At 34.0% G+C, this 27146-nt stretch overlaps 1 protein-coding gene across 4 annotated transcripts in view; it reads left to right on the forward strand.

The window, feature by feature from the left end:
* MEIKIN (meiotic kinetochore factor) overlaps positions 1-27146 on the forward strand; it is an 84378-nt gene that overhangs the window by 42972 nt on the left and 14260 nt on the right. For 3 of the 4 annotated variants that reach the window (XR_012069572.1, XR_012069578.1, XM_072957449.1), the window contains exons 10-12: positions 1518-1682; positions 2891-2971; positions 7556-7675. Coding sequence is in view for 2 of the 4 variants with exons in the window: in XM_072957449.1 (XP_072813550.1) it covers positions 1518-1682; positions 2891-2971; positions 7556-7675 (366 nt within the window). In the remaining 2 variants the exon portion in view is untranslated. The remainder of the gene's footprint in view (positions 1-1517; positions 1683-2890; positions 2972-7555; positions 7676-27146) is intronic. The other variant, XM_072957452.1, reaches the window with a different exon arrangement.

The following is a 27146-nucleotide window of genomic DNA, read 5'->3' on the forward strand; positions in this document are numbered from 1 at the left end:
TAGTAGGGTTCTGTTTGATGTCTTCTATTGTTGCAGGGAAGGGTAAGCTGAAGATGTTAGTTGAGAATAGTAGAAGGAAGGAGGCTAGAGGTTGAAGGAAAATGGGATGAGTATGAAATAGTCATGAGAAGTTAGAGAGGTGTAGAAGAGGTGCCAATCTGTGGCTACTTTTGAGTTTGTTGTGTCTTTGATAGGCCAGATTGTACAATTTTCCCCAGCACTCAATTGTACTGATGGTACAGAGGATATTGATATCAGGGTTCATCAGGCTAGTGATTTGTTACACATCTGTGATAGGAGGAGAAAGGGATATGAAAATAATTATAATGATGGATGGTGGTAGATAAGGAAGAAATAAGGTGGGAGAAGGATCATGGATGAAAATAAAATGGTAGGATCAATAAATTGGAGATTTCAGTGACAGGGAAGTTTTATTTCATGAAGATAATTGAGCAGGGGTTGGAAGGTTGTAGGAAGCTATTTGAACTGATGATTTTAATAGTTTCTGTTGATGGTAAGGGCTAAGTTTGATCATAGAGTGACTGAAATGGCATGAGGAGAAAAGGTTATTGGAAATGCAGAGATCAAGCAACTAAGAGTCCAGTTGGTTGGATAGGTTATCCACTTGGATGATAAAATTCCTGAGAATGATGACAGGAGTGAGGAAAAAGGCTGTGAGCAAGGTGTGAAGTCTTCATGAAAGAAAGGAGTCAGTAAGTACCTCAAGCTTTGCTCCATTCCGTTGTTCTTTCCTTTGCTCAGAATATACCTTATACTTCTTCATGTCCTTCCCCTCCCTTTACTCTATCATCTCTCTTTATTCCCTTACCTGCAGTTCAAAATCTTGTCAGGACCTGACTCATATTACACCTCCTCAGTTATGTTAAATATATTTAAACCTGGAATATTATTATAAATATTATAATATAAATATTATTCCCTTGAAGGCATAAGACAAGTCACACAACTTAGGACAGGCAGTCACTGAACAGTCTGCAGTTTTCAATACAGGGACTAGTTGGTAAAGCAATACAATTTATTCTAGTTGCAGCTTCCTAATGTCTTAGAAAGGAGTTTTTGTTTTTTAAATGAAGATTATTGCATAATAAAACATGTAAATATATTTACTCTTTTCTCTAAAATTTAGTTTTAAATAGTATAAATAAATAGGTTTTATTATCATTTGTTTTCTTTTCACAGAACATTGTTTGGGAGATAACACCTTAAATGTAGTAGGGCAATTTTTTGAGCTGAGTATCTTTCAACAGATTTTCTCTTTCAACAGATTTTTTTTCCTTCAATGTATAGAAAACTGTACTTTTTTAAGAAAAACTTTTATCCTTCTGTTTAAAACTTTCTTTCAAGTTGAGGGAATAATAGATAGAAATATATATACCCTATTTTAATTATAACAATTATAACATATATATATATATATAAAACAATAAAAATCTGAGATGTGCTACAAATGTTTTTATAGCACTGTGAAATGTTTTATGGTTATGAATTTGTTTCAGCCTGAAAAAGATCCTGAACCTAGAGATACAAATTTTGAAGCAAAATTAAGTTCTCATCATCTAAAAATCAAGGTTCCCTCATCTCACCAGAGGTCTGATGTTGAAAGCAATGCAGTTAGATCAGTTACCAGAGTTCTGCTGCCTCGACCTGTCAAATCTGCGTTGGTAGGCACTGGCCTTTTATTAACCAATTATTAGAAAGACTCTAAGAAGAAAATGTACTTATTGGGAAGATTTAGATATACATAATTTCTTAACAAATTTAGGGGGAAAATGCACAGAAGCTGTATACTTACACCTACATACAGGCAGATGTTTTTTAAATGAACTGTCAGTTGACAACTGTGTCACTTGGGACCACTGGGAAATGGTTGTTGCAAGAGAATTAAAAGTTCAAGTAGCATCTTAAAGCGGGTAAGACCTAAGAAAGGAAAGCTGGAAGGAAGCAGGATTAGGCTGAAATAGCCTCAGTCTTCAATGCAAATCTGGCAGAAGCTCTCCCAGTGGGGTGGTCTGGAGCGAAGATTGTCCATTATAGGAATCTTATCTTATGTTGGGCTGCTATGCTGGGATGTTGGCTGAGTCTTGCCCAAGAAGATGATGGCCTCAGCCTGAAAGCTGAAGCAGATTCTAAAGATGTTGTAGCTGGGGGCTATTAGCTAACTGTACTTAATGCAGTGGAACAGCAAGTTCTTTGTTGAAGGAGATCTGAGCAGAGCACCTTCATGGCTGCCACAGTGATAATAATTACAGCTATCATTGAGTATCTCCTACCCTCCAGACACCCTAGGTTCTCTTTACGTGTATTATTTATAACTTTTGCATGGCAATCCTTAGGGTAGGATAATCCCTATTGTTCAAATAAAGAAATTAAAAGGTTACATAGCCAATAAATTACAGCACTTACATATTTAGTATACTAGGTAAGTATACCCATAAAATTTTTTAGATAAAATCTTCCTAATACATATTCTGGATTATGTCTTGAACAACTAGTTTAAGTCATTTTAAGCCAGTAAAAAAGTAAAGAATGAAAGAAAGAAAAGAGGAAAGAAAGAAAAAAGAAACCTAACACCACTATGATGTTCAAGCTTTATGAGTTTGGGTCCAGACTGGACAGCATATAATGATACCTATTCAAAGAGATTTATCAGTTGCACCACATAGAGTTTTCTTGGAAGTTGTTTGACCTAGCTCAAGCCAGAATATTCTTTAGTTACCTGTCTAGTGGTTTAAAATTTAATTAGCAGATTAAAATTTTATTACTACGACAATTATGATCTAGTATATTGTTTTTAAATTTTGTTTTTTACTGTATTAAAGTAGTTTTCTGTTTCTGCTTTTCAATCCCCTATCTCACAAAATATTGATAGGACACAAAGCCCAGTACTTCTGATAAGAAAAGCAGAGGCCTGTTAACAAGTACTCCATCTTCGCAAACAGCTGGTTTAGTGGTAAGTACTATTAGCATTTGGCACTTGTAGTATCTATTTTCAGGCTCCCTGTTCTCCCCATTATTCTGTTTTTGTCAGGCCAGGGGAATATGCACTTAGACAATAATGTCTGTATTTTCTGTTGTATAAACACACTTTCACTGGAAGTACTCTTTTACTACTGTACATAAAAGAAAGAATACTGCAGCACCAGTCAGGGTTCTTTAAAAATTTTTTTGATTGTGGCAAAATAAACACAACGTGAAATTTGCCATTTTAACTATTTTAATGTATGGTTCCTTATGGTAGCTCACAGAGAAAAAAATGTGACAAATGTGACAATATATATATATGTTCATGTATAACTGAAAAATTGTGCTCTACACTGGAATTTGACACAACATTGTAAATTGATTATAAATCAATAAAAAATGTTAAAAAAATGCACGGTTCAAGTACATTCACATTGTTGGGCAACTATTACCTCTGTCCATATCTGGAACTTTTTTTATCTTGCAAAAATGAAATTTTATACCCATTAAAAAATGATTCATCATTCCTCCCTCCTCCAGTCCCTGGCAACCTCTGTTGTACTTTGTCTCTGTGTATTTGACTATTCTAGGTATTTTATATAAAGGAGTCATACAGTGTCTTTTTTGTGACTGGCTTATTTCACTTAGCATAATGTCTTCAAGGTTCATCTATGTTGTAGCATGTATTAGAATTTCCTTCCCTTTTAAGGCTGAATAATATTCCATTGCATGAATATCCTACATTTTGTTTATCCATTCATCTCTCAATGGACATTTCAGTTGCTTCCATCTTTTGGCTATTGTAAGTAATGTCGCTCTGAACATGGGTATGCAAGTATCTTTTTGTGACACTGCTTTCAATTCTTTTGGGTATATATTTTGAAGTGGAATTGCTGGATCATATGGGAATTCTCGTTTTAACTTTTTGAGCAACCATTTTCCTATTTTTCATACTGGATGCACTATTTTTCATTCTCACCAACAATGCACTAGGGTTCCAATTTCTCAACATCCTTGCCAACACTTGTTATATTCTGTATGTTGGTGTTTTTTTAAATGATAGCCATCTGTAGAGGTGTGACATGGTTCCTCATTGTGGTTTTGATTTTTATTTCCCCAAAATAAAAATAGTGTTGTTGAACACCTTTTCACATAATGAGTGGCCGTTTTTAATATCTTCTTTTGAGAAATGTCTGTTCAAGTCCTTTGCTTATTTTAAAAATCAGATTGTTTATTTTTCTGTTGAGTTGTAGTTCTTTATATATTCTAGATATTAACCCCTTATCAGCTATATGGTTTGCAAATATCTTCTCCCATTCTGTGAATTACCTTTTCATTCTTTTGATAATGTCTTGTGATGCACAAAAGTTTTTAATATATGTAATTCTGTTTATCCTTTTTGTTGTTGTTGTTTTTGCGTGTGCTTTTGTGTCATATCCAAAAAATCATTTGGAAATGCAGTGTTATGAAGCTTTTTCCCTTTGTCTTCTTGTAAGAATCTAATGAATACATCTTACCCAACCAGAGTTCTTAGGTTCAACTAAATGACAGGAATACAGCTTTCAAGTGGAGCAGAATCAAGTATTCCTCATCATTGGGAGCAGTCCTCACAGAAGTCCATGTGGTAACATACATAGCAGTCTGGGACAGCTCATGTACAAGGAGATGAGGTCCAATATCTTTTGTAATAACACATAGACATAGCTTCCAGTGTCCCCTAGAGGGACATGCCTAATTACAAGAGTCAGGAAACCCAAAATATGGTGCCTTTAATAGTATTTATTTACTTAAAGTACTTATACTTCTGGTGCATTTATAGCTGCTCCCTGTCCAAATGCAATTTATAAATCAGATACCATTTTTGCCCTAAGCGTTGTTGCATAGTAATACAGTGGACATTCTTACCTTTATCAGATTCCTTGTGGAGCAGAGCTAGAGAGTTAGCCAAAGATCAGTTTTTTCAAGATGGGGAAAAGGTTTCTGTGAACACTCTGCTCACAATCTTTATAGTGTTCTAAAGATTAATACCTTTTCCAGAAAATGAATGCTTTATTTTTTTATTCATTTTTGTTTGATATTTTGGGTTAAAACGTATAGAGAGATAGATAAATTTTTAAAAAGGAGTTTTTCCCCCATAAAACTAATTAGTGACTATTTTATAAATACTGACATCTTTTAAAAATTGAGCTATAATTCACATTTTATAAAGTTCACCTTGCTAAAGTGTAAATTCAGTGACTTCTGGTATACTCATAAGGTTGTGCAACCATTATCACAATCTAATTTAAGAACATTTTTAATCACCCCCTTTACAGTCACTTACCATTCCCCCAATCTTACCCTCTAGCTCCTGGAAATTACTAATCTATTCTGTCTCTTTAGGTTTGCTTATTGTGGCTATTTCATATAAATGGTTTCATACAATATTTGGTCTTCTGTGTCTGGCTTTCACTTACCATAATGTTTTTAAGATTTATCCATGTTAACAGCATATATCAGTATTCTGTTCCTTATTTATGACTGAATAATATCCCATTGTAAGGATACACCACATTGTATTTACTGATTCATCTGTTTGTGAGCATTTAGATGAATAATAATGCTATGAACATTCATATACAAGTTTTTATATGAATATATATTTTCACTTTTCTCGAGTATATGCCTAGAAGTGGAGATGGAATGAATCGATTACATGTAACACTTTTTTTGTAGTGGATTTAAAAAACAGTTTTACTGAGGTACAATTTACCTATTTAGAGTATAAAATTCTGTGGTTTTGGTGTATTGACAAAAATGTGCTATCATTACCACAGTTAATTTTTAGAACATTTTTATCACCTCAAAAATAAACCCCATTCACTTTAACCATTGCTATTACCCCCTTATTCCTCCATTCCACTATCTGGCCCCAAACTGCCATCAATCTACTTTCCGTCTCTATAGATTTACTGGACATCTTGTATGAATAAAATCTTTTGTGACTGATTTCTTTTACTTAGAATAATGTTTTCAACATTCATCCATGTCATATGATGTGTCAGTTCTTCTTTCCTTTTCATGGCCAAATATTCCATTGTGTTCATGGCCATTTGGGCTATTTTGACTAATGCTGCTGTAAACATTCAGGTACAAGCTTTTGTGTGGATATATGTTTTCATTTCCCTTGGATAGTACTTAGAAGTAAAATTTCTGAGTTATATGGTTAACTCTATGGTTAATCATTAGAGGAACTACTTGATTCTTTTCCAAAGTGATTGAACAATTTTACATTCCCAGCAGCTGTGTGTGAGTGTTTTGATTTGTCTGTATTCTCACCAACACTTACTATCATCCCTCTTTTTGAGTGTGAAATAGTACCTTATTGTAATTTTACAGTTGATTGTATTGGTTCTTTGTATATCTTCTTTGAAGAAATGTCTTCTTATATCTTTTGCCCATTTTAAAATTAGGTTGTCTTTTTATTGTTGAGTTGTAAGTGTTCTTTATATGTTCTAGTTACTAGACCCTTATCAAATAAATGATTTGTAAATATTTTCTCCATTCTGTGGATATAAGTGTCTTTTAATAAATAAAAATACTTTTGAGAAGACTTAGTGGCTTAGCATTTTAAAGTCTATTTTGTTACCAAATGAATCTGAGACTAATTGCCCTTTGGTTCATTCCACAGGTTGCTGCCACCAAATGAGTCATGTAGATCTCCCTCAGTTCCAAGCTGTCAGTCCTTGGCTGGCCACCCTGAAAGGAAGCCAGTTGACTCAAGGACTTTGGGAGATTTTCATTTTCCAGGGTCTCACTTTATTGTGACCTTCCTAACACTGTTTCAAGATGTACATGGTTAGGCGTGAAGTTGTTCTGCCCTCCTGTAAGGAAGAAGAGCTAGGCAAGGGCAGACACTCCCACTTCCCACCCAGCACAGCTGATAATTCATTCTGGTCACATATGCATGTAGTGTAGCGTAGGTTCAGGCCAGATTACTCTAGTCAGACCTAGCTGGATAACATGACAAAGCTTTTTGGAGTCCCAACCTAAAGAGTATGGATCCTGATTTGGTTTTAAATATTTTGAATTTGATATGGAAATATGTGGTGATTTAAGTAACCTGATAGTGATATGGATATAATGCTCACAAAAAAGATAGGGATTTTAAAATCTCTGGTGTTCAGTTGGTAGGCAAAAAGAAGGCAGGAGCAGAATGCTGGGGAAGGCTGACATTTAAGGGAAGTGCAAGGGAAGTTATTCCATGAACCATAGTTGCTGGGTAGATGAATTTCATTTGATAGGCACTTGATATATGTAAATTACATGATACTTTAGCAAACAAATATTTTTATTTAAAAAATTATTGTAAAGCCTAAGAGCCTTATATTATTCTTTATAGATTGATTTGTTCCCAGTTAAACATGCGTCTTTTGAAGAAGCAATTATATTAATGCAGATCAAATTGTTCATATGTCAAGTTCACAAGAAAATGCTTCTATTGAGAGAATATGTCAACTTCCCTTTAATTGCTTAAAAATAATTGTTTTTGCAACATTTAACTTCTACAAAAGAGTAATATATTCTTTTGTAGATTGATTTGTCCTCAGTGCAGAAAGCATCTTCTGAAGAACTATTTCCAAATGTCAGCAATTACGTTAACTCAAATGAAATCGTTCCTGTGTCAAGTGTGCAAGAAAATCCTTCAAATGAGGTAGTATTTTCATATTTTCCTTCAATTACTAAAAGAAATAATTACTGTTATATTAGAGATACTTTGAGAAATTTGTAACTCAGTGGAGGATAATAGCATCTATATGTGAAATCGGCTATCAGCTACAATTCCAGTTAAAGGATATTAGGCTGCCACAGCAAAAACACTTAGCATCATTGGGACCTGGGGATATTAAATAACTAGAATAAACAGTATTATCCTACTTTGTCCCTAAACTCAGTTTTTGTCTGTACGTAAAAAAAATGTGGCTATCAACCTTGTTGTGTTAGAATGAAAGTACTATATGGAAGTTCTAAGCTCCATTAATAAAGAAGATATAAAACTCAAGACTCTATGAGTCATGGAGGTTTGGGTGGGAGTAGAGGGAGAGGATGAGCAGAAAAAGAGAGGAAAACAAAAAGAGAGAGGGGGAAGGGGGGAGGGGGCAGACAAGAAAGACAGAGAGAAAGAGTAAGACAAGAAAGAGGCAGAGAAAAAAGAAAGAAAGAGGCAGAACTTATTGATATGTAGTGGTTCATTGTCGCTAGATGTTTTCAGGGTGAAGTTGGGGATCTGGGTGGTGAGGAGAAAGGTGGAGATGAGATTGTAAAGGTAAACAGGGGCCAAGATTGTAAAGGGTCTTATAATCCTTATTAAGGAATTTGAATATTTTCCTGTGGGGAGCTGGTAAAGGATTGTAAACAGGAGATACCCAATGCTCTTGTATAAAATTTATTTTGGTTTCAGGCATGGAGAACAGATTGAAAAAGGCTGAGGCTAGAGGCAGTTTGAGGGATAATCTCCAGAGAAGGAGAGAGAGAGAGAATAAAGAGGCTTAAGGAAAGTAAAAATAGTTTAAAGTAGGATTTGGGGGGGAATGGAAGAACTAGGGAAACCCAAGATTATACAGCACATTGTTGAGACCCCAGCTGAAACTGGGAACTACTACTTAAAAAAAAAACTTTATTGAGATATAATTGACATGAAGTAAACTGCACATATTTAAAGTGTGCAGTTTGAAAATTTTCACATATGTATGCACCTGTGAATCCACTGCCACAATCAAGATAGTGAAAATATCCATCACCAAAAGTTTCCTCCTACCATTTTATAATTTTTTTCTTCCTGCCCCACCCCCACCCCCTCACAATAGTGAGCAACTACTGATCTAGTTATGGTCATTATAGATTGGTTTACGTGTTCTAGAATTTTGGAGTCATGAGAAAGAGAGAGAGAGACAAAGAGAAAGAGATTTTTTTGGTCTGACTTTTTTCACTCAGCATAATTATTTTGAAATTCAGCCATGTTATCAATAGTTTATTCCTTTTTATTGCTACATAGTATTCCATTGCATGGTATACAGAAAATTATTTATCTAGTCACCTATTCATGGACATTCAGGTTGTTTAGCTGCTAGGAACATTTATGTACAAGTATTTGTATTGACAAATAATCTCCCCTTGATCAAACTTTAGGCTCTTCTGAGCCCTCTTCTCAACTAGGCCTTGACCTTGGGCTTCTATGTGCATCCTGGAATACAGCTTTAGCAAGAATTCTGCTAAGTCAGTTAAGAGAGAATCTTCCATTCCTGACGTCTGATCACCCTGACTGCCTTTAGCACTCTGACATGTTAAATCTAATTTGGTTCCTGGACCCAGTTTCAATGAGTGTGTGGTGGGGAGGGTTTCCCCACACCTCTAACAAGCAGTGCACCGGGAGCCAGCTGGGTGTCCTAGAATTCAACTTGGTTCTGACACTGTCCACACAGAGATAGCATCAGATTCCACAGGTAAAGGGCTCAGTCCCAGAAGAACACTTCCCACTTCAGACACCAATTACAAGCCCAGGTTATTACCTGTGTTTTTGACAGGCCGGCTACAAATTGGAGGTTCCTATGATCTCCTTCCTTGGACTTCAGGCTCCAGTCACAATTCTAGGTTATTACCTTTACTTCTGATTGACTGGCTATAAATCAGAGGTTCCCACGACCCTCTCCTGGGGTTCGATTAATTTGCTAGAGCAGCTCAGAGAGCTCAGAAAAACATTTTACTTACTAGATTACTGGTTCGTTATGAAAGGATATAATTCAGGACCAGCCAGGTGGAAGAGATGCATTGGACAGGGTATGGGGAAAGGGTGCAGAGTTTCCATGCTTTCTTCCGGAGTGCCACTCTCCCCAAATCTCACCAACCCAGAAGCTCTCTGAATTCCATCCATTTGGGATTTTATGGAGGCTTCATTAGGTAGATGTGATGGATTTAATCAATGGCCATTGGTGATTAGTTCAACCTCTAACTTCTCTCTCCTCCCTGGAGGTTATGGGTTGGGCCTGAAATTTCCAACCCTCTAATCACATAGTTGGTTCCCCTGGTAACCAGCCCCCATCCTTAAGTGCAGTCCAGAAGTTACCTCATTGATGTAACAAAAGATACCTTTGTTGCTCTCATCACTTAGGAGATTCCAAGCATTTTAGGAGCTCAATTCCAGGAATGGGGACAAAACCAAAGATAGATTTCTTATTGTAAATCACAATTTCACAGATCAGTTTAGCAAGAATCCCTTTACCCTTGATGTCTCCTCTTAGCAGTTTCTCAACCTCTGATGCCCTCACTCTGCTCATTGGCTATAAATCCCCAGCTGTCTTTTCTGTGTTTGAAGTTAGACCTGATCTGTGACCCCTATTGCAATACCCCTATTTCAGCAGTCTTCAATAAAGTCTTCCTTATTGTTTTAACAAGTATCAGAATACTTTTCCTTTTACAGTATGGATATATATTTTCTTTCCTGTTGTGTAAATACCTGGGAGTAGAAATTGCAAAGCTGTTTTTCAAAGTGGTTGTGCCATCTTACATTTAAATTAGCTGTGTTCTAGAGTTGTTTCTTTGCATCCAACAATTAGTATGGTCGGTCTTTTAATCTTTACCATACTGATGGATATGAAGTGATATCTTATTGTGGTTTTAATTTGCATTTCTCTAATGACTAATGATGTTGATCACTTTTTCATGTACTTATTTGCCATCTGTATGTCTTCTTTGGTGATGTATCTGTTCAAATCTTTTGCCCATTAAAAAAAATGGTTGATTTTTCTCATTGTAGGATCTGAGAGTTCTTTGTATATTCTGGATGCAAATCTTTTATCAGATTTATACTTTGAAAAATATGCTTCTAGCCTGTGCCTTGTTTTTTCACACTCTCCACCATCTTAAAAAAAAGAGCTTTTATGCAGTATATTTTACATATCATAAAATTCACCCATTTCAGGATTACAATTCAGTGATTTTTTAGTAAATTTATGAAGTTCAACCATCACCTTATGTCAGTTTTAGAACATCTTCATCCCTCGTGCCCATTTACAGCTAAGCCCTGTTCTCTACCCAGCCTTAGGGAAATACTCATCTACTTTATGTCTCTAGAGTTGCCTTTTCTGGGCATTCCATATGAATGGAATCATACGATTTGTAGTTTCTTGTGAAACTGTGTCATTTGAGGAACCTAAGTTTTTAACTTTGATAAAATCCAACTGGTCAATTTTTTAATGAGATGTTGTCATAACTAAGAAATCTTTGCCTAACCTGAAATCACAAAGAATTTCTCTGTTTTCTTCTAGAAGTTTTATAGTTTAAAGTTCTACATTTATGCCTGTGAGTTAATTTTTATATATGATTATGGATTCGAGTTCATTTTTTTGCATATGGACATTCAGTTATCCTAGCACCATTAGTGGAAATAGTATTCTTTACTGTATTGCCTTTGTACTTTTGCTGAAAAACAGATATCTATACATAGGTATAGTTCTGTGTCTGAATTCTTTATATTATTCCATTCACCTGCTTTTCTATCCTTATGCCAGTACCATGCAGTATTGAACAATGTGGCACTATAATAATTCTTGAAATCAGATAGTGTTAGCCCTCTAACTTTGTTATTCTTTTTCAGTTGTTTTGGCTATTCTAGATCCTTTGAATTTTTATATGAATATTAAAATAAGCTGGTCAGTTTCTACCAAAAAAAAAAAACCTGATGGGATTTTGATTAGGATTGCACTGAATTCATAGATTAATTTGAGGATAGTTAATATTGTTACAATATTGGTGTCTGTCCATTTATTTAGGCCTTCTTTAATGTCTCTCAGAAATATCTTGTAGTTTTTACTGTACAGATCATTATTCCCACCTGATGTCACTATTTCTCACCTAATTTCAGTGTTTCATATTTTGATGCTATTATAAATGGTAGTTTTCATTTTAATTTCTCACTATTCATTGCTAGCATATAGAAACATTCCTTTTTGTAATTGACTGTTATGTTAGTCTTCTTGAGCTTCCATCAGGAAATACCATAGAGTGGGTGGCTTAAACAACAGAAATTTATTTTCTGAGAGTTCTGGAGGCTGTGAAGTCCAAGACCAAGTTGCTGTCAGTTCCCTGAGGGCTGTCTTCCTGGCTTGTAGATGACCACCATCTTTCTATGACTTCACATGGCCTTTTCTCTCTTTGCACAAAGAGAGCTCTTGTGTTTCTTCCTTTTCTTATGAGGGCACCAGACCTCTCAGATTTGGGCCTCACCTTTAGAACTTATATTGCCCTCTCATAGACCCTTTCTCTAAATATAGTCTGATTGGGGATTATGACTTCAACATATGAATTTTTTTAGGACACAAACACTCAGTTCATAACAAAGATACTGCAAACTTGATAAACTTATTAGCCCTAGTAGTTGTTTTCCCTAGGTTTCCATTAGACCACAGGAAATTGTGTCATCTGTGAATAAAAACAGTTTTACTTCTTCCTTTCCAATCTGGATGCCTTTTTGCCCCTGCATAGTTGCAGTAGCTCAGCCCTTCTGTACAATTTTGAGTAAGAACAGTGAGGAGAGCAGACATCCTTGCCTTGTTTCTGTACTCTGAAATTTCCTTCTACTCCTAACATGCTTGCGAGATTTTTATCAGGAATAGATGTTGGATTTTTGCCAAATGCACTTTCTGTGTCTGTTAAGATGATCACAGGGTTTTTCTTTTTCTATTTGTTAATATGGTGAATTGATAATGATTGTGAATTAAGTGTAATATATTGACTGATGTTCTAATGTTAAACCAACTATGTGCATCCTGGGATAAACCCCACTTAGTTGTGTTGTGTTTTTCTTTTTATATATTCTTGAATCTGATTTGCTTAAAATTTTTTTTAGAATTTTTGGATCAATGTTCATGAGAGTCTGATTTTATTTTCTTTTGATGTATATCTAGGTATGTGTATGTATAGGCTCACAGAACAAATTGGGAAATATTTCTCCTTCTTCAATTTTCTAGAAAAGAGATAGTATTATTTCTGCCTTAAATATTTGGTAGAATTCACTAGTGAAGCCATCTAGGCCTTGAGTTTTCTTTGTTGAAAGGAAATAAGCCACAGTTACAGACTCCTTAGGGCTGTGCAACTTATCTATTTATGCTTGAATGAACTTTGGTAGTTTGTGTATTTTTATGAATTTATCCATTTTCCATAAATTTATTCAAGTTTATTGTCAAATATTTACAATATTCTCTTATTATTCTTTACTATGTTGGCATCTGTAGTGACATAACCTTATTCATTCCTGATATTGGTAATTTGTGTCTTCCTTTTTTTTTTCCTAATCAATCTGTCTAGACATTTGGTTTCATTGATTTTTCTCTGTTGTTTTTCTATTTTCTATTTTACTTATGTCTGCTGCTTTGTGTTTAACTTGCTTTTCTTTTTAGTGATACAAGACCTTTCTTCTTTTCTAATATAGGTGCTTAATGCTACAGATTTCCCTCAACTACTACACAAATTTTGACATGCTGTGTTTTCATTTTTATGCAGTTCAAATACTTTCCACTTTCCCTGTTTATTTATTCTTTGATCCATGGCTGTTTAGAAGTATGCTGTTGCTTTTCCAAATATTTGAAAAATTTCCAGAGATCTTTCTGTTACAGATTTCTAAGTTAATTCCAGTGTAGTCTAAGACCACACTTTGTATGCCTAGCATCTTTTAAAATTTATTGAGACATGTTTTATAACCCATATGATTTATTTTGGTGAATGTTCTGTGTGCACTTAAGAATAATGTGTGTTCTGTTTTTGTTGGATAAAATGATCTATAAATGTCAATCAGTTTAGGTTAATTGATAGTGATGTTCAAGTTGACAATATTCTTGCTAATTTTTTTGCCTACTTGGTCTATTGATTATTAAGAGGTATTGAAATCTCTTAGTATAATGGTGGATTTGTCTGTGTCTTCTTTTAGTACATCCTTTTTTGTTTCACATATTTTGAAGCTCTGTTACTAGGTATATAAACATTTAGAGTGTTTAGGTTGTTATATCCTCTTGATTAATTCACACCTTTATCATTATGAAAGATCTTCCTTATCCCTGGTAATATTCTTTGCATGGAAATCTACTTTGTCTGATATTAGTATAGCTACTCCAGCTTTCTTTTGACTGTTGTTAGCATGGTATATACTTTTACATCCTTTTACTTTTTGAAAAAATTTTTAAAATTTTTAGAGAAGTTTTAAGTTTATAGCAAAATTGAAATTTCTCATATACTCCCTAGCCCCACACATGCATAGCCACCACCATAATCAACATCATTCACCAGGATGGTTTATGTTTTACCAAGGATGAGCCTCCAATGACATATCATAATCACCCAAAGTCCATAGTTTAAATTAGGGTCATTCTTGGTGTTGTACATTCCTTGGGTTTGGATAAAAGTATAATGACATGCAGGCATACCTTAGAGATATTGCAGGTTCAGTTCCAGACCACAGCAATAAAGTGAATATCACGATAAAGTGAGTCACAAATTTTTTGGTTTCCCTAAAATTATGTTTAAACTACACTGTAGTCTATTAAGTGTGTAATAGCATTACATCAAAAAAGTAAATATCTTAATTTAAAAAATACATTATTGCTAAAAAGTGCCACAACAATTATGATAGTAACATCAAAAGATCACTGATCACTAATCACCATAATAAATATAATAATAATGAAAACACATGAAATATGTGAGAATTACCAAAATGTAACACAGAGACATGAAGTGAGCAAATGCTGTTGGAAAAATGGTCCCAATAGGCTTGCTGGGCACAGAATTGCCACAAATCTTAAAGTTGTATTAAAAAACACAGTATGTTCAAAGTGCAGTAAAGCAAAGAGCAATAAAACAAGGTATGCTTGCAATTATAATATCATACAGAGTATTTTCACTGCCCTAAATATCCTATGTACTCTACTTATTCATCTCCCCTCACCCACCTCTGACAACCACTGATTTTTTTTAATATAGGAATTTTTATTTTTTAGATTGAATTATAGTCAATTTACAATGTTGTGCCAGTTTCTGGTGTACATAGTGATTCATTGATCCATTTGTCCTATTTTTCACCAATATCACACTGTCTTGATTACTGTGGCTTTATAAATAGCCTTAAAGTTGGATAGTGTCAGTTCTTTGACTTTATTCTTCTCCTTCAATACTGTGTTGGCTATTCTGGGTCTTTTGCCTCTCCATATAAACTTTAGAATCAGTTTGGTAGAATCCACAAAAATACTCGCTGGCATATTTATTGGGACTGCATTAAATCTATAGATTAAGTTGTGGAGAATTGCAATTTTGACAACATTGAGTCTTCTTAACCATGACTATGGAATATATCTCTATTTAATTCTTTTTTGATATCTTTTTCAGAGTTTTATAGTTTTTCTTATATAGATATGCTATATATTTTGTTAGATTTATACCTAAATAGTTCATTTTGGAGGTACTAATATAAATGGTAATGTGTTTTAATTTCAAATTATAATTGTTCATTGTTGGTTTTATGGGAAAGCAGTTGACTTTTGTATATTAACGTTGTATCCTGCAACCTTGCTGTAATTGCTTATTAGCTTCAGGAGGTTTTTTTTGTTGTTGATTCTTTTGGATTTTCTGTGTAGTCAATCATGTCATCTGCAAATAATGGTAGTTTTATACCTTCCTTCACACTCTGTATATCTTTTATTTCCTTTCTGGTCTTACTGCATTAGCAAAAACTTCCAGTACGATGTTGAAAAGCAGTGGTGAGATGCAACATCCTTGCCTTGTACTTGATCTTAGGGAGAAAGTTTCAAGTTTTTCACCATTAAGTATAATGTTACCTTAGGTTTTTTATTGATACTTTTTAGCAAGTTGAGGAAGTTTCCCTCTATTCCTAGTTTACTGAGAGTTTTTATCATGAATGGACGTTATACTTTGTCAGATGCTTTTCCTGCATCTATTGGTATGGCCATGTAGTTTTTCTTCCTTATCTGGGTGATATGATAGGTAGGTTGCATTAATTGATTTTTAAATGATAAGCCAGTCTTGCATACCTGGATTAAATCCCTCTTCGTCTTGGTGTATAATTCTTTTTATGCATTGTTGCATTTGGTTTGCTGATATTTTGCTGAAGATTTTTATATCTATGTTCATGAGAGATACTGGTCTGCAGTTTTCTTACTTGTAATGTCTTTATCTAGTGTCAGTATTAGGATAATGCTGGCCTTGTAGAATAAGTTAGGAAGTGTCCTTTCTGCTTCTGTCCTCTGAAAGAGATTGTACAGAATTGGTGGTACTTCTTCCTTAAATGTTTGTTAATTCCCCATTGACTCCATCTGGGCCTGGTGCTTTCTGTTTTGGAAAGTTATTAATTATAGATTCAATATCATTAATAGATAAAGGGCTATTCAGATTGTCTGTTTCTTCCTTTGTGCATTTTAGACAATTGTGCCTTTCAAGTAACTGGTCTATTTCATTTAAGTTATAAAATTTGTAAGCTTAAAGTTGTTCATAGTATTCCTTTATCAACCTTTTAAATTTCATGGGCTCTGTAGTGCTGTCTTCTTTTTCATTTCTGATAGTAGTAATGTGTCATTTCTCCTTTAGTTCTTAGTTAGCCTTGCTGGAGGCAATTTTATTGATCTTTTTAAATAATCAGCTACAGTTTTTGTTTATTTTCTCTATTCTTTTTCTCTTTTCAATTTCATTGATTTTTGCTCTAATTCTTACTATTTCTTTTCTTCTGGTTACTTTCGATTTAATTTTCCCCTTTTTCTATTTTCCTAATGTGGAAACATAGATTATTTTAGATCTTTCTTCTTTTCTAATAGGTATTGCAGTGCTATCAGTTTCCCTTTAACGGCTTTTGCTGTATCCCACAAATTTTAGTAGGTTGTGTCTTAATTTTCATTTAGTTCAAAATATTTTAAAAGTTGTCTTGAGATTTCTTCTTTGACCCATGTGTCATTTGTAAGTGTTTTTTTTTAAATCTCTATGTATTTGGGGATTTTCAAGCTGTCTTTTTATTATCAATTTCTTGTTTAATTCTGTTGTGGTCTATTAGCGGATATTGTATGATTTCTATTATTTTAAACTTGTTAAGATATGTTTTATTGCCTAGAATGTGATCTGTCTTGGAGAATGTGTTATGTGAGCTTGAGAAAAATGTGTAATCAGCTGTTGTTGAATGAAATAGTCTGTAGATGTCTGTTGTATCCAGTTGATTGATGGTGCTGTTGAGTTCAGTTACATCTTTACTTATTTTCTGCCTGCTGGATCTGTATGTTTCTGAGAGAGGGTTTTAAAGTCTTCAAGTATGATAATAGATTTATATATTTCTCCTCTATTCTATCCATTTTTGCCTTATGTAGTTTGATGCTCTTTGGTTAGGCACAAACACATTAAGAATTTTTATGTCTTCATGGAGAACTGACCTATTTATCATTAGATAATGCCAAGCTTTTACCCTTTATAACTTTTTTTGGCATTTGCTTTATCTGAAATTAATATAGGTACTCCCACATTCTTTTGATTAGTATTAGCATGTTATATCTTTTTCCACTTACTTTTTTTACTGCACATATTTAAAAATTTACACATATATACCGTTCATTGTTTCTAGGAATGTTTAGAGCTTTAGCTTTTTAAACTTATGTAGTTATCAAACGAATAAAGCCATCCACAAAATAAATATTAATTAAAAAAGATACATACACCCTGCTATTAACAGCAACATTATTTATAATTGCCAAGATATGGAAGCATCCTAAGTACACATCAATAGATGAATGGATAAAGAAGATGCAGTATATATATGTAATCTCCATTTACTTTTCATCTATGTATGTACTTATATTTAAAGTGTTTTTCTTGTAAACAACATATAGTTGGACTGTATTTTTTGATTCACTCTGATATCTGTGTCTTTAAATTGGTTTATTTGGTTCATTTAGGCCATTGACATTCAGTGTGATTAGTAATACAGTTTGGTTAATATTCAGCATATTTGCTACTGTTTCTGTTTCTTGCCCTTGTTCTTTGTTCCTATTTTTGTCTTCCAAAAATTAGGAAGTTTTAATTGAGCCTTTTGCAGTTTTTTTAATTGAGGTATAGTCAGTTTACAGTGTTGTGTCAATTTCTGGTGTACAGCACAATGCTTCAGTCATACATGAACATACATATATTCATTTTCATATTCTTTTTCACCATCAGCTACTACAAGATATTGAGTATATTCCCCTGTGCTATACAGTATAAAGTTGTTCACCTATTTTATATATACCAGTCAGTATCTGCAAATCTCAAGCTCCCAGTTTACGCCTTCCCACCCCCAGAGCCTCTTGCAGTTTTAATTGAGCATTTTACCTGATTACATTTTCTCTTCTTTCTTATTTAGCACATTGGTTATACTTCTTTACTTTTTTTAGTAGTTGCCCTAGTGTTTTCAATGTATATTTACAACAAATCCAAGTCCACTTTTAAATAAACCTATCCACATCAAGCATAGTACAATAACAAATTAATCCAAATTCATTTCTCCCATTTCTTGTATTATTGCTGTCATTTGTTTTATTATGCATAAGGATATGTACATATACACAAAAGATATATACAGATAAGCATACCTAATTGAATATATTGTTGCTATTATTATTTTGAACAACTATTATTTGTTAGATCATTTATGAATTGGTTTTTACTTGATTTTTTATTTTAATTGACAACTGATTTTTCAATTTAAAAAAGAGTTTATGTTCACTTACTTATTCTCCATACTCTTCCTTTCTTTATGTAGGTAGTTTCTGACCTATATTCATTTTCCTTCTCCCTGGGAAACTTTTATTAATGTTTCTTGCAAGCAGGCTTACTGGCAACAAATTCCCTCAATTTTTGTTTGAGAAAGTCTGCATTTCTCCTTCACTTTTGAAGGATAATTTCACAGGGTACTGAACTCTAGGTTAGCGGTTTTCTTCTCTCAGTACTTGAAATATTTAACTTTGCTCTTTTCTTGCTTAAATGGTTTCTGACAGAGGTCTGTAATTCTTATCTTTGCTCTTCTATAGGTAAGGCGTTTTTCCCTCTGGCCACTTTCAAGATATTTTCTTTCTGTTTGATTTTCTAATGTACAAGTATGATATACTTAGACATAGTTTTTTGGGCACTTATCCTGCCTGGTGTTCTCTTTAATTCCTGGATCTGTGGTTTGATGTGTGACATTAATTTGGGGAAACTCTTAGTCATTACTGCTTCAAACGTTGCTTCTGTTCCTTCTCTCTGTTTCTTTTCCTTCTAGAATTCCAGTTATGTATATGTCATACCTTTTTTAGTTGTCCCCCAGTTCTTGAATATTCTCTTCTGGGTTTTTTTTTTTCAGTCTTTTTTTCTCTTTGCTTTTCAGAATGGGAAGTTTCTATTGTTCTGCCCTCAAACTCAGATATTCGTTCCTCAGCTGTATCTAGTCTACTAATGAGTCCAGCAAAGGCATTCTTTATTAGCAAAGGCAGACAGAGGATCTGCCTTTCTGTCTGGTGGGGAAGTCAGACACAAGAGGAAAATTACAACTCTGACAAGTGTTACAAAGGGAGAGGTACATGGTACCACAAGACCCTATGAGAGGAGCCTTGGCCTGGCTGAGTTATGGAAAGATTTTCTAAGGAACTAAAAGTTGATCTTAGATCTTAATGATAAGTAAGAGTTATCTAGGTAAGGAAGATTAGGAAGGATGTTTCAAGATGACTTGGTGTCAAGCCCTTAATCCTTACATCCAGACTACAAGGGCTTAAAGGAATGCCATCATAACTGAAGTGATGAAAACAAGTAGGAAGATGATTTAAGGTAAAGCTGAATGATGAGAAAAATTTGGTCAATTTAGAGTTTTGAATGCCATGTTATTGATTTTGATCTTTATGATTTTGTTAGACTTTTTAAATTCGATAACCCAAACAAAACTTTCTTTTAAATTTGTCATTTATAGTCGAACTTGATCTACCAATAAATTGTCAGTACAATTCAATAGAAATATATATCTCAAAATTCAAAAATTCAGTAACTTTTCTATGGTTTTATTGTATTTGTTTTTAGATTTACCTTTTATTTATGACAGATAATAATTTTCCATTTATGAAAATGATACAAATTTTCCTTTTGTTTGTCTGTTTATATTTATTTTAGTTTTACTGTGGTAGGAACACTTACATGAGACCTACCCTCTTAACAGATTTTGAGTATTATCTATAAGCACAATATTGTACAGGAGATCTCTAGAACTTATTTATTTTGCATAACTGAAGTTTTATACTTGTTGATTAGCAGCTACTTGTTTCCCCCTCCCCAAGCCCCCAATAATTCTTTTCTTTCCTATTATAAAAAAAAAAAGATAACGAATGTTGGTGAAGTTGTGGAGAAACTGGAACCTTTGTACTCTGTTGGTGGAAATGCAGAAATGATGCAGCTGCTCTGGAAAACAGTATGGAAGCTCCTTTTAAAATTAAGACTAGAACTACTGTATGATTCAGCAATCCCACTTATGGGTATTTATCCAAAAGAATTGAAATCAGTATCTCAGAGAGATAGTAGCATTCCTATGTTCATTGCAGCACTATTCACTTTTCTTTAATTTTCTTCTTTCCTTCTCCTCTCTTCTCCTTCCCCCTTCCCCTCCCCTACCCTCTTCTCCTCACTCCTTCTCTCCCTCTCTTTCTTTCTTTCTTTCTCTATCTATTGTATTAATTAGTTAACTCTCTACTTATGTTTAAGATTATGAATCTAAAAATTTGATTGTACATTCTAGTTCCTGGGTGGGGCTTGTCAACTGTAAAACTTATTGTAGGTGATTTGGCTGAGCCTTTTACTTGAAACAGCAACATTAACTCTTTCCATTTGGGCTGCAGAGGGCAAAATCTTTCATTCTCTTGCCTGGAAGATAAAGGTCTCTTAGAGTTGGGAGTTTCAACACCATTTATTTTTACAACACCTTCCCCTTCACCTTCTGGAAGTTCCTCAGAAAGGAAACCATCTGTTATACCTTTTTCACTTAAAAAAAAAATCCTACAGTGTTTGCTTGAGTTAGGGAAGAGCATTTACAAGAACTGGGAGAGTAGATCTGGGAATTCAACTGCTGTCTCTTTATATAAATATAGCATTCATTAAAAAGAGAGGATGCATAGTTTAAAGAAAAAAAATAGATAAGTACCCTTGTGCCTGCTCACCATGCAGACAGTGAAATAGAACATTACATATACTGTCCTCCCCAAAATCCAGAGTCTCACCATGGTTCCATTCACTCTCTCCCATAAGTAATGATTATCCCAAGTTTTCTGTCATTTATTTCTCTAATTTTGTATTTTTATAAACAGCATCCTTATTAAATCTTTCATTCCATAAGCATGATACATTCTGTAATTTATTTAGCTGTTTAATATTTTTCAGTACAGTTTTATTATTTTAACTAGAATGACCTTGCATTTTTTATTAGACACATTCCTAGGCACATTATGTTATTTGATGCTATTGTGAATTGTCTATTTGTAAATTACATTTTTTATATTTTTTATTTATGGAGTATAGCAATACAAAATGATTTGTATATATTTGTGCATAGCCAGAATCCTGCTACATCTTACTAATGCTAGTGTATGTCTGTAGATTCTTTTAGATCTTCTACGTAGACAGTCATATCATCTACAAATAATAAATTTGTTTTTTCCATGTGAATTTTCACTCATTGTCCTGGATAAGGCCTCCAGTCCAACATATTTTCTGTATGAGATCTGAAGGAAAATTGTTTTAAAAGTTTCACTGTTAAGATTATAACTTTTGTGACTTATTTTATAGGTAACTTGTACTAATCAAGATAAACTATGGTGAGAAACAACCCCCAAAATTTAGCAACTAAAATAATAAAGGTTCATTTCTTGTTCATGCTGTATACCTCCATTGGGTTGAGTTAGGGCCCTGCTCATTGTCACTGATAGAGCTGCCCCCATCTTGAATATTGCTAAAAAGCTATGCCAGTGAAAAAAAAAGAAAAAAAGAAAGAAAGCTCTGGAAGGTCTTCTTACATTGACAATTGAATGTTCTGGCCTGGAAGTGACATTCATTAGTTCTGCTCAAAACTCATTGGCTTGGAATAGTGACTTGGACTTACTGAACCACAAGGGGGCCAGGAGATGCATCTTCTCTAAGAAAAACCAAAAAGCTTTGAGAAACAATACTCAAGACCACCATCATCCTAGGTTGAGAACTTCTTCCTATTTCTAGTTTGCTATGATGTGTGTATGATTTTTATTAAAATTTTTTTTGCATCTGTTGGGTACATACTTCTGTGTTGACAGCCTTTTTTCTCTCTGCTCTTTGATGCTCTCATTCCACTATCTACTCACTTCCATGTTGCTGTTGGGGCTCTTCTATTAGCCTAATTTCCATTTCCTTGTAAATCATATGAATGTAGGAAAGGGTTAACTCAGCAGGCCTGCCCATTCCCAAGGTCCTCAGGCCTGTCCTATGGCTTGGCTCCTGGGAGATGACCTCTATTCTGCCTAATAAGAATGTTTTTGTTTGTCCTGAGCCAGGCGAGATAGCTTATGCTAGCAATGTGATTTATGGTAAACACCTGTTTTTGATGCCTGAGGCTTTGGGCTACCTTGTATCAGTTTGACCTCTGGGGGACTGGGGTCTGAGTAGCTGAGGTCAGCCATGCAGGCACAGCATACTTATGTGAGTGACTCCAAATAGAAACCCTGATGCCAAGGCTCACTGAGCTTCCCTAGTTGGCAGCGCTTTGCATGTAGGAGAATTAAATGTTCTCCATGTGATTTCAACTAGGGGCAGACAACTGGAAGCTTGTACTCCTGGATTCATCTCTAAATGCCATTTCTTCTATTCTTCACTCCATGTATCTTTTCCCTTTCGTGATTTTATTTTATTTGTATTTTTAAAAATAAATTTTTTTATTTGAAGTACAGTTGATTCATAATATTATATTACTGTCAAGTGTACATATAGTGATTCAGTATTTTTACAGATTATACTCTATTGTAAATTATTATAATGGCTTTAATTCCTGTGCTATACAGTGTATCCTTGTTGCTAACCTATTTTATGCATAGTAGTTTGTATCTGTTCATCCCATCCCTTCCCACTTCCCTCTCCCCTTTGATAACTACGAGCTTTGTTTTCTTTATCTGTGAGTTTGCTTCTGTTTTGCATATACATTCATTTGTATTTTTTTTTAGATTCCACATATAAGTGGTATCATACCGTATTTGTCTTTCTCTGTCTGACTTATTTCATGAAACACAATATTCTCTAGGTCCATTCATGTTGTTGCAAATGGAAGAATTTCATTCTTTTTTAAGTCCATTGTATATATACCACGTCTTCTTTATCCATGTGTCTTTTCATGGGCATTTGGGTTGCTTCCATGTCTTAGCTATTTCTCTAATAGTTAGCAGTGATGAGCATCATTTCATGTGCCTATTAGCCATCTATTTCTTCTTTGGAAAAGTGTCTGTTCAGGACTTTTGCCCATCTTATGATTGAGTTGGGGTTTTTTTGCTATTGAGTTATATGAGCTCTTTATGTTTTTTGGATATTTACCCCTTGCTGGTCACAATATTTGCAAATATATTCTCCAATTATGTAGGTTGTCATTTTGTGTTGTTGGTGGTTTCCTTTGCTGTGCAAAAGCTTTTAAGTTTAATTAGACCCCATTTCTTTCTTTCTGTTTTTCTTTCTTTTGCCGTAGGAGGCTGATCCAAATATATATATATATTGCTACAATTTATGTCAAAGAGTGTTCTGCCTGTTTTCTTCCTGGAGTTTTATGCTTTCCAGTCTTACATTTAAGTCTTTAATTCATTTTGAGTTTATTTTTGTATATAGTGTTAAGAGAATGTTTTAATCTCATACTTTTACATATAGCTGTTCAGTTTTCCCAGCACCACATGTTGAAGAGACTGTCTTTTCTCCATTGTATATTCTTGTTTCATTTTTTGTAGATTAATTGACCATAGATGCATGATTTTATTCCTGGATTTTCTTTTTTTTGCAGTGTCTTTATCTGGTTTGCCCTTAATCAGGACAATGGTTGCCATGTAGCATAAATTTGAGAGTATTCCCTCTTCTTCAGTTTTTTGGAATAGTTTGAGAAAAATAGATATTAGTTCTTTTTCGTATTTGGTAGAATTACCCTGTGAAACCATTTGGTGTGAACTTTTGTTTGCTAGGACTTATTATTATTACAAATACAATTTCACTTCTAGTGATTGGCTTATTCAAATTGTCTGTTTCTTCTTGGTTCAGCCTTGGCAGGTTGTATGTTTCTATAAATTTGTTTATTTCTTCTCAGTTGTCCAATTTGTGGTTCATACTCTTCTCATGATTTTTTGTTTCTGTGTATCAGTTGTTATTTCTCCTTTTTCATTACTTATTTTTATTTGGGTCCTCTCTCTTTTCTTCTTGGTGAGCCCTGCTAAAGATTTTTCAATTCTGTTTATCTTTTCAAAAAAAAAAAACCAAACAGCTCTTGGTTTCATTGATCTTTTCTATTGTTTTCTTTTTAATCTCTGTTTTTCTTATTTCCTCTCTGATCTTTGTTATTTCCTTCCTTCTGCTGACTTTGGGCTTTGTTTCTTCTTCTTTTTCTAATTCTTTTAAGTGGTAGGTTAGGTTGTTTATTTGAGATTTTTCTTGTTTCTTGAAGAAGACCTGTATTACTTACTGTAAACTTCTCTCTTAGAAGTGTTTTTCTGCATCCCATAGATTTTGGAAAGTTTTGTTTCCATTTTCACTTTTCTCAAGGTATTTTCTGGTTTCCTCTTTGATTTCATCATTGACCCACTGTTTTTTTTTTAGTAGCATGTTGTTTCATCTCCACATGTTTGTTCTTTTCCCATTTTTCTTTCTGTAGTTGATTTCTATTTACATACCATTATGGTTGGAAAAAATTCCTGATTTAACTTCTATTCTCTTAAATTTGTTGAGGTTTGTGTTGTGGTCTGGTATGTGATTTATCCTGAATAACATTCCTTGTGCACTTGAAAAACTGTGTGTTCTGCTGTTTTTTGTTTGTTTTAATTTTTTATTGATTTATAATCATTTTACAATGTTGTGTCAAATTCCAGTGTAGAGCACAATTTTTCAGCTATACATGAACATATATATATTCATTGAGACATTTTTTTCTCTGTGAGCTACCATAAGATCTTGTGTATATTCCCCTGTGCTATACAGTATAATCTTGTTTGTCTATTCTACAATTTTGAAATCCCATCTATCCCTTCCCACCCACTGCCACCTTGGCAACAACAAGTTTGTATTCTATGTCTATGAGTCTGTTTCTGTTCTGTATTTATGCTTTGTTTTTGTTGTTTTTTTGGGGGGGGGGTTTTTTAGATTCCACATATGAGCAATCTCATATGGTATTTTTCTTTCTCTTTCTGGCTTACTTCACTTAGAGTGACATTCTTCAGGTGCATCTATGTTGCTGCAGATGGCGTTATGTTGTCGGTTTTTATGGCTGAGTAGTATTCAAAACTGTGTATTCTGCTGTTTTGAATGTAATGTCTTGTAGGTATCTATTTAGTACAACTGGTCTATTTTTTCATTTGGGACCTCTGTTACCTTATTGATTTTCTGTGTGGATATTCTGTCCATTGTTGTCAGTGAGGTATTAAACTCCTCTACTATTATTCTATTATTGCCAATTTCTCCCTTTATGTCTGTTAATGTTTGCTTTATATTTTTAGGTGCTCCTATACGTATATTGGGTATGTATATTTTAATGATAGTAATATTTTCTTCTTGTATTGATCCCTTCATCAGTATATAATGCCCTTCTTTCTCTTTGTTATAGCCTTTCTTTTAAAGTCTTTTGTCTGGTATGAGTATTGCTACCCCCACTTACTTTTTGTTTCTGTTTGTGTGAAATATATTTTTCTATATCCTCTCACTTTCAGTCTGTATGCATCTTTAGCCCTGAAGTGAGTCTCTTGAGGCAGCATAGTGAAGGATCTTTTTATTTCAATCATCTAACCTGTGTATTTTGATTGGAGTTTTTTATTACATTGACACAAAATAATTATTGATAGATATGTTATTGCCATTTTATTACTTTTTTCAGTTGTTTTTGTAGTTGTTCTCTGTTAATTTCTTATTTTTGTTTCTGTCATTGTAGTTTGATGATTTTCTTTGATAGTATGCTTGGGTTCCTTTCTTTTTGGTTTCTATTGCAAGTTTTTTTTTTTATTGAAGTATATTTAGTTTACAACATGTCAATTTCTGATGTACAGCATAATAGTTCAGTCATACATATACATACATATACTCATTTTCATATTCTTTTTCATTATAGGTTACTACAAGATATTGAATATAGTTCCCTGTGCTATACAGTATAAGCTTTTTGTTAATCTATTTTATATATGGTAGGTAGTATCTGCAAATCTCAGACTCCCAATTTATCCCTTCCCACTCTCCTCTGCACCCCTGGCAATCATAAGTTTGTTTTCTATGTGTGTGAGTCTGCCCCTGTTTTATAAATAAGTTTGTGTGTGTCTGTGTGTGTTTTTTTTAGATTTCACATATAAGTGAGATCATATAGTATTTTTCTTTCTCTTTCTGGCTTACTTCACTTAGAATGATAATCTCCAAGTCCATCCATGTTGCTGCAAATGGCATTATTTTTTATGGTTGAGTAGTATTCTGTTGTATAAACGTACCACAACTTCTTTATCCAGTCATCTGTTAATATACATTTAGCTTGTTTCTACGTCTTGCTATTACAAATAGTGCTGCATGAATATTGGGGTGCATGTATCTTTTCAAATTAGAGTTCCCTCTGGATATATGCCCAGGAGTGAAATTGCTGGGTCATATGGTAAGTCTATTTTTAGTCTTTTGAGGAATCTCCCTACTGTTTTCCGTAATGGCTGCACCAAACTACATTCCTACCAGCAGTGTAGGAGGGTTCCCTTTTCTCCACACCCATTACAGCATTAATCATTTGTGGACTTGTGAATGATGGCCATTTTGACTGGTGTGAGCTGATACCTCACTGTAGTTTTGATTTGCATTTCTCTGATAATTAGTGATATTGAACATCTTTTCATGTGCCTATTGGCCATTTATATGTCTTCATTGGAGAA

The sequence above is a fragment of the Vicugna pacos genome, chromosome 3 (assembly GCF_048564905.1).
Source record: "Vicugna pacos chromosome 3, VicPac4, whole genome shotgun sequence".
In the NCBI taxonomy this organism is placed as follows: Eukaryota; Metazoa; Chordata; class Mammalia; order Artiodactyla; family Camelidae; genus Vicugna; species Vicugna pacos.